This window comes from Muscardinus avellanarius (assembly GCF_963383645.1).
Source record: "Muscardinus avellanarius genome assembly, chromosome: 7".
Taxonomy (NCBI): domain Eukaryota; kingdom Metazoa; phylum Chordata; class Mammalia; order Rodentia; family Gliridae; genus Muscardinus; species Muscardinus avellanarius.
Window position 1 is genome coordinate 74,592,686 of NC_137793.1, and position 17,517 is coordinate 74,610,202.

At 35.7% G+C, this 17,517-nt stretch overlaps 1 protein-coding gene across 2 annotated transcripts in view; it reads left to right on the forward strand.

The window, feature by feature from the left end:
• USH2A (usherin) overlaps positions 1 to 17,517 on the forward strand; it is a gene marked incomplete at both ends in the record, with an annotated part of 871,783 nt that overhangs the window by 543,708 nt on the left and 310,558 nt on the right. For both annotated transcript variants that reach the window (XM_080698222.1, XM_080698223.1), the window contains 2 exons: positions 7,998 to 8,148; positions 8,687 to 8,829. In XM_080698222.1, the coding sequence (XP_080554348.1) occupies positions 7,998 to 8,148; positions 8,687 to 8,829 (294 nt within the window). The remainder of the gene's footprint in view (positions 1 to 7,997; positions 8,149 to 8,686; positions 8,830 to 17,517) is intronic.

Sequence of the window (17,517 nt, forward strand, 5' to 3'; positions counted from 1 at the left end):
TTTAGAAAATATCATTTCTGTATCTTGGGTCTATAAAATTCATAGCTTTTGTTTTGTATCTTATTTCTCTGGAGTCCTTCCTTACTGGGAAGCACTCTAAGCTTACAGAAATAAGAGAAAAACCACAAAGCTGTCAGAGATGGAGGCAGGGAGAAACAAAGATTTATTCAAACTTCTATTCCCCCCAAAGCATCAAGATTTAGGTGACAGCTCTTTTTTTGTCAAAAATGTCTTGCTGTGCTGGGTATGGTGGCACAAACTTGTAATCCCAGTACTTGGGAGGCTGAGGCAGGAGGACCACAAGTTCTCCTCCAGCCTCAACTACTTAGTGAGGTTCCTGGGAACTTAGTGAGACCCTGTTTCAAAATAAAAATAAAAATTAGTGCTGGGGGTGTAGTTCAGAGGTAGAATACTCTTGGGTTCAATCCCAGGTACCGCAAAAAAATGTTTTCCTCCCTCCAAATCTCCTAGTTGTAAAATCTTCCACTCCTTAAATCTGTATCTATATCCCAAGCTGGTCCTTTAGGCTCCCGTGAGGTGGTGGGGAAGTAGTGGGAAAGGAGGCAGGCCACCCCTGTGCCTCCATGGGGAGTCAGCTTTCTGGTTTGGCCAGGGCATTTCAAACCTCAACTGCATAAACAAAAGTTGGGAACTTGGATTTTGGAGAAATTGCTGAATTAAGATAATAGCTTATTCTCTTACTAGCTCTGTAGTCTTGCTCATTTATCTTATCAAGCTTCAGTTTCTTCAGCTCAACTACTTTACACAGAACTTTCATGAAGATTAAATGTGATGACACAAAGCCTTCAGTCAGTAGTGCTGGCATATAACAACTGCTCAGGATTATCTTTAGTATTTTAGTGCATTTATTTTTATCAATGGATGTCAAGATGCAAGTATTTCTTTAGGGACAGTTAACCAAAGCCATTTAAGTTGTTTATTTATTTAATAGATGAGTGCTATGTGAATGTATGTCCCTATCACTCAGAAGTATATTATGATGTGAGATTACATTGCACCAATACAAGCATATATATGCATGTATTTTTATTATATATCACATAGTATACGTGTGTAAATATGTGTGTGTTAAACACTACCAAAACTTTGAACTTTGTTCAACTTTCAAAAAAGATTTGGTGAGCTTTTTCTAGTTACCTTTCCTGGGTTAAAAAGGCCGCTGGAATAGATACAGTCCGTTTCCTGATAGGACAGAAGGATCTCGTCATTTTTATGTTTTCTTCTATAAATGAATTTATTGCATTTCTTTATGGATGCTTAGGAATCTTCAAGAGACATTGGGGGTGGTTCAGGGTATTTGGGGCTTGATAATCTTTTATGGGGTTATTGAGAATTTGCTAATAAATTAGGACAATATGTTTATGTGTATTTATAAAAATAACTATATTGATATTGTTAAGGTTAACTTAGCTTTAGGTGTAATGTATTTTTCTTAGTTGGTGGGAATATTATAAACAGTTAATTTTAGAAACTAGAAAAATTGTCATTTGCCTATTTTACAAAACTAGAAATTATTGTATGAGATATTGAAGTTCCATTTGAACACATTTCATGTCCATAAGATGAAAACTTTTTGGGAAAATTAAAAGAACTTTAAAAATGGGTTGGATGGGTAATACATCAAAACATTTTTTTAGTTTGTCTTGGTTCTCAAGAATCTCAGAAAAATAGTTTGCTACTTGGCAATAGCTAAACAGTGTATTTTTTTGTGATACAAATCTCTGATCTTTTCACTTTATTAGTGATGCTTGCAATATTTGAATTTTATTTGGGAAATTATGTTAAAAATTATAGGATATAACTAGGAAAGTCCCCACTCTCTCTGTATAGAACTCATACCTAGTAGTTTTACTGCCCTGAAAATACTGTGCTCAGTCTGTTCATCTCTCCCTCCCTTAGCTTCGCACAGTCATCCATTTACTCTCTCCATAATTTTACCTCTATCTTTTGATGTTTTATCTATCTTATATCTTTTCATAAAAATTGTTTAATGTGTTTATTACTGCACTTTCAGATCACAAGAGTAGGTCAGGTAGATGCCTTTTGAATATTTTTGACTTAAAATTATGTTATATATGCATTATATATTTTATGTGTAATTATGTTATATTGTATGGATTTTTAATCTAAGATGAGATATTATAGTGAAATATTGAAATATATAGTTAAATTATACATAATTATATATAGGCACATAACATACAAACATATTTGATCTATTATATTTGGAAAAGCTACTAGGAAATGAACTACTCACACCTCAATGATGGGAATAGAAATAAATTTAACTATCTGGAAAACTGTTTATCAACTAATACCTGAAATGATAGCAAAATGCATCCCTTTTGTCTCAACAGTTCTAAAAAGTATAACTAAAGATGTATGACTTAGCATATTATTTGTAATACTGAAGATAATATTTATAGCCATCAGTATCTGCCTTGTTAAAGAAATGTTCTGCACTTATAAAATTATTACATGCAGTTATTTTGAAAAACTACTGGACATATTTAACAACATAAGGATTCCTCATATCTATTGCAAAGCAAGTTTACTCAATAATATGTAAATATTCATCTTAATTTTTTAAATGGTGTATATTCATATTTGCATAGAAGAAAAGACAAGCAGGATCGTCTATAATAATTTAACATAACTATTTCTGGGTATTGTAATTATAGATAACTGTTATCTTTATTTGGTAATTGTCAGATTTTCTATCATACAATATAATGTATTTGTATTAGAAAAATATTTACTTTAAAAAGGGTTTTGTTCAATTTTGAGGAAAAAGATTTTTAGCATTTGCCATTGTTTACTACTTTTAACAAAAAAAAAAATTATCCCTACTACTCTCAAATCGTTTGTCTTACCATTTATTTTGTATCAGCTGGAAAAAAAACTATAGCTAGACTTAAATTTAAGATTCAAGCTGATGTTGAGATGCAGTATGGTCTTGAAAGCAAATAGGGCAGCTATGTATCAGTAGGTGGCCATTTACTAATCCTTGACTTCAGACATGCTGCCTTTTCTAACTAAACTTTTCACATTTGTGAAAAAGAGATCCTGAAAGAAATAAATGATAAAGTGAATGTATCCTAAGGTAGTATTTCCGACTTAATATTGCCTCCAAGCCAATTTCTTCAGACTTTGACTCATTCCTGGGAACTGGCAAACACACGCTGGTAGCTGTGTGTGAGGCTCCTTTTAAAATGATAAGGAGATAGAGTCCCTGCTGTCACGAAGAAAGAAGACAGGGGAGTCCTGTTGAAGACTATGACTTGGGCAGAAAAGGAATCTTTCATTGATGCTTACCTACTTAATACTATAAAAGGCTTGCTTTTTTATACATTTAGTATATGTAATATTTATTCTATATTATAAAATACTCACTATAACCAGCTACTCCATGGTGCAGAATTGAGTGCTGTCTTTGAACTACTCAGCCTAGTCTGAATTCTCACTCTGCCACTAATAAGCTTTGTGGCCTGAAATAAAACGTTTAACTTTGAGCTTCAGCTTCTTTGTCTATACTATGAAGAGATAACACTACAAATTTAGATTAGACTTCTGAGGATTAGCATTAATTATGCTAAAAGACCCAGCACATAGTGTGTATAAAAAAGTTAGCTCCTCAGAGAGACTATTCTGTGGCTATTCAACCCATTTTAACCTGCCTGCTACTATTCAGTGCTGTTCTGTTTGCGCATCCTTGTGCTCAAGGTTGACTGTCCATTTGTTAGCACATCTGCATATTCCTCATAATTAATATCTTTTTAAATGACATATGGTTTAGTGACTGGAAATCGAGTCTTGCCTTCTGTTTGCAATTTGTTCATGACTCAATGACTCAGTATATATGTCTGAACTTTAATTTTCCATTCTGGAAACGAGAATTTAAAGTCCTTGTTCAGATGCAGCTATTTCAGAAAATGATGGGGAAATGTGTAATCCAGGGCTTTTGAACATGTGCCAGGGGATTCAGGGATGTAGCAAGGATGCATATAGATACATGGCCATGGCTCCTTTATGTCAACAGAGAAACTTCTATGAGGATACCAAAAACAATCTAATCTCTGCAATGGGGAGTAATTTGAGGGTAGAGTCAGAATTAAAGTGAATCCAGCAAGATGCATAACATCTGAATGGAAAGTACACAGAGCATGTTGGTGGAGCCTGAGGTACTAGAGTGAGGCTGAGAACAGGATTAACTGGGATGGACCATCTGAAAATCTCTTATCGCAGTGCCTCTGTGAGCCCCAGTCTTCTGAAAAAACAAATGTATGCCTGGAAGTATCTAACTTTGATTCCCCCAAAGCACTCAGCCTGTTTTCATCCACAGTTGTTGTTTTTGTTTGTTTGTTTGTTTGTTTGGTTTTTTTAAGGTCTGGGAATGGAACCCAGGGGCATTCAACCTCTGAGCTACACCCCCTGCCCTATTTTTTATTCTTTATTTTGAAACAGAGTCTCACTAAGTTGCGGAGGACCTCAATAACTAGCTGAGGCTGTCCATGAACCACAATCCTCTGGTCTCAGCCTCCCAGATGCTAGAATTAAAAGTGTGTGCCACCACGCCCGGCTATGTCCACGGTTTTGTGTTATTTGAATGATGTCTTATCTAGTAATTAAAAAGTAGATGATTTTATCTCTCTTTGCACCTGTCCTGCCTTTGCCCACTCCCAACAAGAATCTGGCACAGAATGGTATTCAATATCTTTTAATATGAAATTGGATTAAGTAAAAATTAATATGTAGCATCTTATTCCACAAATTTGAAATACATACACACACAACAAAACAAAACAAAACACTGCCATAGAGACAAGTTAGTGGGATGTCCTGAGAAGGAAATTGTGTACACGCAAAGTATGGTGAATTAATTATCTCCCTAAGACTTTTTTCCTCTAGTTCCTATGGTCTTAGTAGTCTCCTGCTATATGGGGAATGGATTTTTGCTTTTTTAGTGTTCCCCCAGGGTTCTATAAATCTTTGTGAGCCAAACTATTAGAACACATTTAAGTCATTTTCTGTTTTTTTGGAGGATTTTTTTAGCTAATGCCTATAAGTTTACATCATTTAAAAGTTTAATACCATCATATATTCAAAATAGTATACCATATAGAAATAGTTAAATCTGTGAGATTTATTATTTAACATTTTATATTAAGTTTGCCTTCAAGCGAAGGCTACATTTGAGATTTTATTAAAAACTTCCTTACTTTGAATTTATAGAATACAGTCACGATTTTATCTAGTTGCCATGTAGAATTAGTATTTACTGGGCAAGATGTGTTGATTCAGGAGGTTGTGTGTGGAGTGTTTGCCCCATGAGGGTCGTATTAAACTTGAAAGAAGGCTTTTGAGCACATGGCATCTTGGAGACAATATATCAAGCTGATGGATACAGGGCTCTTCTGCTATGAAACCAGGGGTGGAATTATGAGTGGCTCCCAGTTATTGCTTCCATGCTAAGGAGCCTCTAAGGAGTAGATCTAGGATAAAAGGGGTTAAACAGAGGGGACAGCAAAGATTCAACAACTCAGAATCACTGAAAAAAAACACAGAAAGAGGAGTTCCATGTAAATAATATGAGATGAACATTTGTTTGGAAAGATTTTGCAGTTTTATATAATCAAAGTATAACCAATTTAATGGGCATATCCTTGTTTGCTTATCACTCAGAAGAGAATACAGGATATTTTCATGTGGATACTCTCTTTGGAGCACTCCTTTCATCTTTCTCAGGAGTATATTAATACAATTTTAACACAGGGAGAGATTTTTATTTGTATCTTTAAAAAACCATGATTTTTTTATGCTGATGACTTAGAATATTCATTCAGAATTTAGATTGTCAATGACATTCTATTCCTTGGTGTAGAAAAATGAGACAAAAATGATAATATATTATACATTATTTGCAACTTGTGCTTTAATATTTTGTCCATACTTTTGCAGTGCTCATTTTATATGTGTGCATGTGCTACAATGTAAAGAGAATATATGTCACAGAAGAAATCAGCATTCATTAAATTATTTGTGTTCACAGGTAAAATATCAATTACAGTCTAGAGCCAGAGATGTCCTTGAAATAAAAAATGTAGAGTTAAGGTTTGGGGTAGTCAGCCTTCAGTGGCAGACCTATTGCATTTCCTAGTTGTGCCACACTTGTACTAAGTGAGGGATAAGGCCTATCATCTCCTCAAGCATCCAGTTCACCCTCACTCTTCAGTACCAAGCTGATGCCTTTGCTTTTATTTTGCTCACTGAAAAAATGAATGTCATCAGAGATCTCTGCCATCTCCCCATCATTGATTCCACCCACTTCTCTGCAATTTTGCAGAGTGGGTGACCTTCCCGGCTCTATCCAGCAGCTGACAGCCCTGGCTCTCCATTCAATTGACACATGCCCTGGGTTGTCTTCTGATCACCACAGAAGTACTTTTCTCTGGAAATTATTCTTTCTTCCCCTAAATATCATTTCTGCGAGTTGGAGCCTTCCAGTAAACATGCATAGATGTTGCCACACATCCAGTCTTTAGAACACCTTGTTTTTTTCTAACTATACTCCCAATTTCTCCTCCATTTTTGAGCTAAACATATCCATTCATTTTCCTCACCATATTCATTCATTTCTTCTGCCTTCTTCTTTAAACTCTTGGCACCCCCAACATGGTTGATCAGTCCTTTCTTATTAATACATTTCTCTACCCTGGCTTCCAGTATGTACCTTCTTTTTTTTCCCTACTATGCCAGAGATAGCTCCTTCTCAGTCTCCTTTGCTATAGGGGCCTCTTCTTGAACTCAAAAGTGTGGTGGATTTCTGGACCCAAGTCTCAAACTTCTTCTAAACTTACTTTACCTAGACACACTTCCAAGTTGATTCCAGCAAGTCTTGGCTATTAAATGCCACATCTGCATTCACCCACAGCTCCTCTTTACACTTATGTCTGCAACTTCTTTCTTGATATCACCACTAAAGAGTATGCGATGCAGGATATCTTTTATGTATAACATCAATGAAATACAACTCTTGATCCCTTCTAGAATCTGTTTCTCTCCTTAGTGTATTTCATTTCAGCAATGACACTGCCATTCACCTGTGTGTCTACACTAAAAACACTGACATTTGTCTTGGACTCCCTTATATTCTGTTAGCAATACAATCTCCACTCAATGGCAAAATATCTTGTCACCTCCGTTACCACCATTCAAATATAAGCTAAGCCACTATCACTTTTGTTTTTTTGGCCTGAGTTATTACAATAGGGAATGTCCCTATTTTCACTCTTCCCCTCATTGCCATTAGCACAGAGTGGTCTTCATATGTTTGGAATTAGATTATGTCCTTTCTTTAACTAAAACCTTGTATTGTCTCCCAGCCACATTTGGAATGAGGAAAAGGTATAGTTTTATATTTCCATGGATGACTATTAAGACTGGAGTATGCTACATACATGTCATAATTACAGAAAGATATAATTTTAGCAAACTTCCCATTCTTCAAGAAGAAAAAAGAATAAAAGAGGGTCAATTATGTTCATGTGTAGTGGTGGGATTCAAGTGATTTGGGGTAGAATGAACATAAGGCCCGGACTGCATCATTGTCCAATTGCTTAGCCTGTGAAGCAAAGAGTTAAATTAAAAAGGGTAAAAGGTACTAATATTTGCCTCACTAAACTCCCCCCATGTTTTTATTTGGATAAATAGAAGTACAGGTGGGAATGTGCGTCAATTCATTTATCTTGCTGTTTGGGGGCTGGCTTTTAAGACTGAAATACTAATGTAATTGTGTTGAAATGAACACTAAGGAAATACAGTAGTTCAGAAATGAAAATGTTAAATTAAATGGACCATGTTTAACATTGTTGTTGATCCTGAGGAACAGTTTTTCCAGTATATGGAGCATTTCGATTTCATCCAGCATATGTTCTCCACAGTTTTCTCTGCTCTAATTCATCTGTGTTTTTCGACAGCTCCAGATGGCATTCTGCCTCCCAGGCTTTCATCTGCCACTCCAACCAGTCTTCAGGTTGTCTGGTCTACACCAGCTCGGAACAACGCCCCTGGCTCTCCCAGATACCAACTCCAGATGAGGCCCGGCTATTCCACTCATGGCTTTCTAGAGTGAGCATTCTGCTTTGTCCATCTTCCTAGCAACTGGGTTATTCGATGCACACATAAAAATTTTCAAGAGTAGGTCAGTCCTTATTAGTACCAAATGCAGGCTACCTTTTAAAAGTTAAAAAAAAGCAAACAACCTAGCAGATAATTTTTGCTTTGCAAAAATATCTATTTTTTACTTACATCACACTGTGATATAACTATGATTTCTTCACAGTAAACCTTTCAGGAACCCAGATAGTGTATAAAACCAGGATACACCTGAAAATAACAAACTGCTTTTTGAACTGTGGCTAGAAAATTATACTTGCTTTAGAAATTCTGCATAGTATTAGTCTCAATACTACTAGAAATTATATCTCATATAAACATAAGGTTACAAATCCCTAGCCAATGGCTACTTACTTTGAAAAACATATCACTTAATGGCACAAAATTGTAGTACTCAAGTATCATCTTAAATTCTCTGAAAATTTCTGCAATAAGATTTTGTTTCTTTGAATGTCTAACCTGTAGTAATGAACATTTCTTTCTCATATAGATTATTTTCCAATCCTTCTGCATCGTTAAGCTATGAAGTGGGAGATCTCCAACCATACACAGAGTATGGGTTTCGGTTGGTTGCATTCAATGGATTTGGCAGTACACACAGTGCTTGGATTTCATTCACAACCGCAGAGGACGGTAAGTGGTCTAAACAGTACACGGCCAAATGTCTCCTACATCAGGGATCCTTAAATGTCTTCAATTTTTCCAAAGCAAGGAGATGAGTCCCTTCCTATTTTCTTGTTATTAAATTACAACAATCTTTTCCAGGGGGAAGAGAGGCTACAAGAGTGGTTGGTTTCTCCAAAAGAAAGAAAAAATGTGGTCTTGGCAGGTTGGAGGATTAGGCCTATAGAGAGAGAAAAGTACTTCACAATAAATTACGATATGGCCCCATTCCATCCTTCAGAATGCACTTAGGTGGCCTGACAAAGGAAGGTTGATCTGTGACCATTGCTCTGTGCTCTCTGATCTGGAGGAGTCCTGGCAGGCAGGAGAAAATGAAATATTGACATTGCATCATGAGCGCCCATACTCATTCCTGGAAAGAGATTTTATTTTACTTTTACTCTCGCCCAAAATACAGCCACCAGGATAGAGAGCTCAAATCTGGTAATAGCGATTCGGCTTGCATTATAAAGAGTAGATTAGAATGCCTTCTTTAAGCAAGAAAGAAAATTTTCTAGATTTTCATTGAAAAGTTGTGTTTATATATTAGTTATATTTATGAAACAAGTACATGGAAATATTTGGGTTTATACAAATTATAAAGCATATATATTTAGAAGGAAATATAATTTTATGAAAAAATTAAGCTACAAAGAGATCATATAGTCTCTTTAAAGAACAAGATTTTTAGGGTTAAATCTCATCAAGTCTTTTAATCACAGGCTTCTTAGGAGATGTTGCTTTGTTCGCCAATTGCCATTCTGGCTTTATATCCAATGAGAACCTGAATGACTTTCAAAAGGCCTATATTAATACAAAGGTACAGTGTTTGAAAAAATATCAATTACATTTTATGTAGATTGCTCTTATCTTTATAACACCTCTATTCTATTATTTTAGTAATAATAAAATTTAAAATGAGGCAGAATCAGAATGATTCTTCTCAGTTCAAGTCAAATTCTTAAAGTTTATGACATTGAAAAATACTATTATGAACAATAATATATAACACTGAGTTCATGTCTCCCAATTTGTGTAATACTCTCAGGGAACAAGTTAGGTAATTTATAAAGGCACACTCAGTGTTTTTGGTCTCAAGGGTACCATTTAGTAAATTATCAGTAGAGTACAATAAGTATCACTAAAGACCCTGAAAATGTGCATGCACTACTTTTCAGGGAAGCATTACATATAACCTGGGGCACAAAACACCACGGTTACCACGCATATTCAGATTTATGAACTGGAGAGTTCACACTCAAAAAAGATTTTTGAAGAAACATATTTACCAAAAACATAACTGAACATCTGTTTTTAAGCTCCTTCTCAAATATAGAAGCATACTTGATGACATTCAGTAAAAATTAACTAAAAATAATTAACCAACTCAAGGCAGAGGTGATGGCTCACAGGGAAGAAAGGGTTTCCTTTTGCTGGCACCTTAGTTTCTACTCACCCAGAGAAAGGGCAACCATCAGATTTTCTCCACTGGTAACTTTCCTGCAATCCTTATTGAATGGAGGCCCTGACCACCTGTCTACAGGCAGGAAGGTGGTAAACAGACTCTAAAACACTGCAAACTGCAATTGCAACTTTCTTTGTTGAGCAAACTTACCTCCTGTCTCCTCTTCTTATAAAGCAAGTCCTATAAATAGTACGTGGTTAGAATTTTCATGTAGAGAACCTATCATCTTTGTGACATTTAGGGCCTGGGTTTGGAGTGAGTGCCATTTACCATACCTTTTCCTTAAGTAAGCATGTGTAATACTGGATTATACAACAAGTATAGTCTCAAAAAACCCCGCTCTCATTTTTATTTAAATCCTTTAAACTCTTCCTTCCTCTGCTTTGCACGAACACTGTGAAGTCACACAGAGCAGCAAAAAACCAGATAGCCACTTGCCCCTGGAAGGCTTAACTACCAATCCAATGCAGCCTTAAGACATGGTGACAGCATACTCTATATTTTTTTGTGTCAGTGGAGACGGATGCCACCTCAGAAAGGATGTGCAATTGAGTTGACAAAGACTGAGTGATTGGCATTGGGCACAAGCAGTTTTTCTGTCAAGGCTACAAAGCATTGCTTATAAAACCACCCATGCTGACAGCTTTGAGCCAGAATCACACTTCAGACTTGATCCTGACCAGCAACTCCTGCTCACCAAAGTGCAAATTTCAATGTAGAAATTTTACATATCATCTTACAGAATGAAACAGAGAAGTCACCTCATGCCCACATTTAAATTTAATACCATCCACAGGCAACTCTCTCCATTGGCCATAGCTTCAGATCTTCCCAATGCCCAGTTAGGTCGCCCATGGCAATATTCTTAGTGTGATATTTTAAGACAGTGATGTTCATCAAGTCTGTGACCCAGTGAAACCAGAAAGAAAAACCTAGGCAGCAGCTGAGATACAACCAGAGAAGACAATGCTCCGGGTACAAGGAGAACTTCCCACACACAGACAAAGGGCTGGGAGGAATTTTAATAGATTTTTTTTCAAATAATTTGTCATTTACATCAGTGTGCCACCAATATCCAGTTCCATGCATTTTTAAAAATCTAGTGTGCTGATGCCAAATAATAATAACGCACATTTCCTATGAATATTTTAAATCCTGTTAAATGTGTGTTAATAAAAGATGTTTGTTCCAGCCAACTTGGTCAGTGTAGTATTCAACTGTTTGCAACCAGATAAATACAAACAACACACTTTTTTTAAAAAAAAAGAAATAAGCTACTGGAGGTCTAAGCACCTGTCATATGTGTAGCTTGCAAAAATACATTAATATTAGATGTGAAAATGTGATTAATGACATTAAGATACTTTTATGTAGCAGCTGGAATTTCTGATATATTTAAACTCGAAAAAAACATATTTCCTCTCTCTCTCTTTCTCTCTCTCTCTCTCTCTCTCTCTCTCTCTCTCTCTCTCTCTCTCTTTCTCTCTCTTATACAGTAGAGGAATGTAAACTTTTAGTTGGCTGGGAGGCACATTTCTTTGAATCTCAGTTTAATGTGGTTGTACTTTTACCTACTAAAATCCTGCCTTGGATAAAATATGAAGTAATCCACTTTTCCTTAAAAAATGTAGATTCTCTAGACTAATAAAAGTCAGATATCTATTTGTAGGTTTACTAAGTAAGAAAATTGAATGTCTAATTATTTCAGTAATTTTATTTTATTTCTATTTTATTTTATTATTTTGGAGTTCAGCAAGGATATTCTACTTTTTGCAAAGAGGAATTCTGCCACCAGTAAATTTTTGGTGCTGAGATTTAACCAAGGGGAATTTTATCTTTAAGTTATATCTTCAGCCGTTTTTTTATTTTATATTTGAAATAGAGTCTTGTTAAGTTGCTGAAGGCCTCACTAAGTTACCGAGGATGCCCCTGAAGTGGTGATCCTTCTATCTGAGTCTCCCAAGTACTGGGATCACAAATGTGTACCACCACACCTGGTTAATTTCAGTCATTTTAACAACATACTATATATACCATGTATGATATATACAAGCAATAAGATCAACTAGTGAAATTAAAATTGTATTTTAAAAATCAGTTCTGTACCACAAACAAAACAAAATAAAATTGATTCTATTGTAAATAATTTAGCTGTGAGGTATTTTCAAAATATAGCTTAAAAATTCACATTATTTTTTAATTAATAAGTCATATAACTTAATATTTGTGAGACTTGAAAAGTTTATTCCCTGCATTTACATGGACCTTTTTAATGTGTTTATTATTTTACTAACATGCTATTTATGATTTCTGACTAAAGTATGATACGTAGATATATCTTTTTGCCTTCACTGAGGTTTCAGGTACTATCAGCATACTGTGATCACTCATTGTATTGAATCTTGTTTTCACACATTTTTATTTAACTATGAAAAAGAGTGAACAAAGTGTGAGGTTACCTTGGTAATTGGGTCCATCCTTACTCTTCTTCCAAAGGCTTCATTTATCTTTGAGAGTTTCATATCAATTTACACAAAAACTCACTTTCTTTTTTTTTGTGTGTGTGGTACTGGGGGTGGAATCCAGAGGCTTTTCTACCTCCAGGCTATTCTCCCAGACTTATTTTATACTTTATTTGGAAACAGAGCCTCACTAAGTAGCTGAGGCTGGCTTTGAACCTGTGTGATCCAAGCACTGGGATTACAAGCATGTGCCACTATTAAGACAGAAAGAAATTGCAATGTAATTGAAATCTAGAGCTAACAAAATAGGCCTTTTCCACTTTGTTTGCGAGGCCAATTTTATTCACTCATCTAGCTTAAATATTACCTCCTCTGTGAAGCCTTTGTCTCACTGCTCTCATAGAATTCAGGTTTATGTTGACTTGTACATCATGGATGTCCTTATCCATTGTAACTTCTCAACACCTGGGACTCTGTCTTTGTATCCATCTTTTCATCACAGATATCCTAATTAGAAAGTGGTTGGTGGAGGGTATGATACCCACCAGGTGTCCCAAAATTGTTAAATGAAATATGAATTAAAAAGGAGTTTAAACCTGGCATGATGATGTGCATCTATAATCCTAATACTTGGGAGGCTAAGACAGGAGGATCACAGATAGCCTCAGCAACTTAGTGAGATTGTTTCAAAATTTAAAAAAAATAGAACTGGCTGTGCATCTCAGAGGTAGAGTGCCCCAGGTTCAATCCCCAGAACCACACACACACAAAAGAAAAAAAGAAAAAACATAGAGACAGACTTTGAGCTAGGAGTGGAGATACTCTACTGCAATCCCAGTACTTAAAAGGCTGAGACTGGAGAATCTCAGGTTTGAGGCCCCTTTCACCAATTTAGGAAGATCCACAGCAACTTGGTAAGATCCTGTTTCAAAGTAAAATAGGACTGGTGGTATAGCTCAGAGGTAGGATGCCCCTGGGTTTAATCCCCAGTAACACACACACACACACACACACACACACACACACACACACATGTCTCATGTAAGTAAATCTATGCAAACTCAACCAAGTGAATGTTAAATGTGTACCAGGGACAGTAAGGGACATGAATGCTACAAAGAGGGATAATTGCTGTTTTTCCCTTGTGGCTTCTGCTGTCTGGTCAAGGTATGGGGTAAAACAGTAGCTTACAATAGCATACACTGCACAGAGGCATCTACAAAAGCAAGGGCATTTTCCTCAAAATAAGATGTCTAGAAAACTCTTCTAGAAGATCAGGAGAGTAAGTAGGGAATGATCTATCTTTTGTATCCACTTCAGTATTGGATTTCTTTTCTTTTCTTCTTATTTTTTTCTGGGGGAGGGGATTAATGGAGATTAAACCCAGAGGCATTCTACCTTCAAGCTACATCACTACATCCCTAACCCTTTTGATTTTTTCCTCTGAAACAGGATTTAACTAGGTTGCTGAGAGTCTCATTAAGTTGCTGAGGCTGGCCTAAAACCTGCAATTCTCCTGTCTCAGTCTCCCAAATACTGAGAGCACAGGCATATGCCACTACATTCAGCTTTGACTTTTCAAATTAATCATCATTGGTTCCAGAGAAATTGGAAAAAGATGTGGGGAGGGGCTTTCAGGAAGTTCTTTCTGTCTACCTTTCTTCTGTCTGTGGCTCCTGCTTCTAGGCATGAGACAAAAAGGGTTAGGATGAGAGGCAGATGTGAGGGAGGGAAATCTCATAGTGATCTTCATTCTTTGCTTTGGTCAGAGGTCTTCTGCTGACCAACCCAACGTGGACTGGCTAATTAGTTAAACTCCAGACCCTGGGCTATTCAACATGCAGCGGAACAGAGAATAGAGAAAGAGAATTCTAAAGAGCTACAAATTTGCTTGTTCTTATTCTGGCAGCCTATAATAAGAGCAATGCACTCTGAAAACTGTGACAAGGGGGAGGGGTAAAGATGTTGTGGGAGATTTGATAAATCATTGAAGATAATTCCAGAGTAGGATTCTCCAAATCATTTAATAAGTGCATGTGTGTTCTTAAAAGTGTTTAAAAATTCTAACACTTATATTGCATAGCAAGCATCTTTTTTTTTTTCGATTAGTGTATTTTAGAATCTAAAGACTCAACCTGGATCTTTAGGATAAAAGTTCTATGCAAGAGGACAATAGTTTTAAAGATGAGGATGGAGTATATTTATATCAGTAGGTTTTATTTTATGAAGAGATTTGAACTACAAGTTTTAGTGGTGCTCCATGAGTATTTTGTTTTCACCACTTCAAATATATTCTCTAATTGCTTTAAGCATTAGCCTCTTAATGCCAATGTGTTTATCCTTGTTATATGGAATACATGTGATACAGTTATCTATTTTATACCTATTAAGATTTATGATCAAAAGTAACATATTTAATCCTCTGATTGTGAAAGCAAAAAGGCTCTGTACTTTAGTCTTTATATATTTTATTTTTTGTTGCATAAACTTTCCACCAAATGCTTGCATTTCCTTACTTAATAAAAGCAAATATTCATGATTATTTCATATTCTAAATTCAAAAGGAATCCATTCAAGTTAAAAGTGACCAACAGAAAATCCTTTGAAAGGGTGTGTTGATTAATAAAAAAAATCTGTCCAGTCTTGTCTTAATTTTCCTCTTAAGCACTTGAATTTTGGGGAGCACAAAATAAACATACTGTTCTAAATTTGAAATGCTGGCAGTACTAGGTTTCTTATATCCATCAGATGAAGAATTCAGGTAATGAAAAATCAAGCTTTTAAAATCTGAAAATCAGCTGGGCATGGTGGTGCACGCTTGTAATCCCAGCATTTGGGAGTCTGAGACAAGAAGATCGTGGTTTGTGGACAGCCTCAGCTACTATTTAGTGAAGCTCTTTGCAACTCCGTGAGACTCTGTTTCAAAATAAAGAATAAAAAAAAAAAAAAAAAAGGATAAGGATGTAGCTCGAAGGTAGAATGTCCCTGGGTTTCATCTCAAGTACTGCAAAAAAAAAATCTGAAAATCAGAAGTCTTGGTTTTTCTGTGTTTAATTTGGAAATTAACAAAAATGATTTTTATCATTGCTACCTTATTATTACTTCAATTTTATTTCATGCTATAATGTATATGATACTTTGACAGGAACTGTATGTATATCTAGTCTCTTATTTAACTAACACTATTGGACATTCATTAGAGAGCTAAAAATTATTTTTTTTCTTTAGCTTTGAGAAAACAAAAATGTGAATATTTAAAATCCCTCAGTGGGCTATGCAAGGGGCCCCAGTGCTAATTGCCATACACTGGTATTTAAGGGCCCATTTTAAGATCTCCAAATCTTAAGTTCTTGGAGATTTCAAATACCTGAAAACTGCTAGCCATTAGTTAAAAAAAAAGGTGAGTGATTTTCATAATGATTTTTACTATAGCAGTTTCTATAACCACCTGCCTATATATATATATATATATATATATATATATATATATACTGCTGTGCTAAAACACTACATGGATTCCTTTGATCACATTATCTTACTCATTTTGACCATGTCCCTGAAGCCCCAATCTTCCAAGTGTGATTATATATGTGCAAAACAAGAAAAGATGGCTCAGGTTCTGAAAGGTTCCTATGGAAGGTCAGGAAGTGGGCTCTATAAACAATTGATGGACTATGTTTGGAATAATGCAAATATTTTGCCTGAATATAGTAGGTGAGAGTCTGGTGACTTTAGTTCATTTAGGATCTGTTTCTGCCTTCGTGGCCTTTCTCACACCAACATTTTATTTTCAGCTCTAAATTTTCAAGTATCCAATGCCATTCATATCACAATTTCCCCCAGCTCTAAAAGTCACAACGTTCTACCTAGCCCATCCTCTACTATCCTTGTTTCAGGAGAAATTGGGGGAAAAATATTGGTTTCTTGCCTGCAGACTATCAAATAATATCTCTTCAAGTCTAACAACTGCCAGCCTTCAGATGCCCCTTGTATTGAGGGATGGCACCTATGTGGCACATTTCCTTTTGCATTGGTTGTCAGGAAGCTGAAAGTTTATTTCTATACAAAACTGCAGGACCCAGTCTTAATATTTGTTTCAGAATGCAGCTACTGTACCCTCCTTGTTATTACAAAATTACTGTATCTTTATCAGTTTTTTTACATTTGGGTCTTGTGTTTTGGGCTGTTAAAAATTCTTGGGGAAGTATTTGAGTATAAATAATAAGTTGATTAAAGAACGCATGATTAGAGAGAAGATAGAATCCATCACTCTATTCTTCTGCTAACATTTCAGTAGTGAATATGAAAGATTATCTTAACAAATTAGCATAAAAGTTTTATGTAATTTTGCATTCACATATTTACCCCCTTGATTTTTAATTCATTTGTAAATTTAAAAGTATTCACTTACGGAGTTAACAGTACCAAAAAGAACCTTTAAACTGAGTGAGTTTTTAATTAGAATGGTAAAAAGTTGCTTCAGGGCAACACTTGAGAACATCCCTGGAAAATTGATCGATCAGTAATGGGTAGCTCAAATAGCAAACAAGTGTAGAAGACCCACAAAAACCAAAGAAAGTTTTATGTACCATCATTCCATGCTGATTCATTACACACATGTCTGCAACACACATACCCCTTGCCGATACACACACTTAAGCATAAAAATAAATGAGCGGACCCCTCTGTTAACGATTTCCTTATTCTATTTTAGGCTGGGGCTGGATTTAG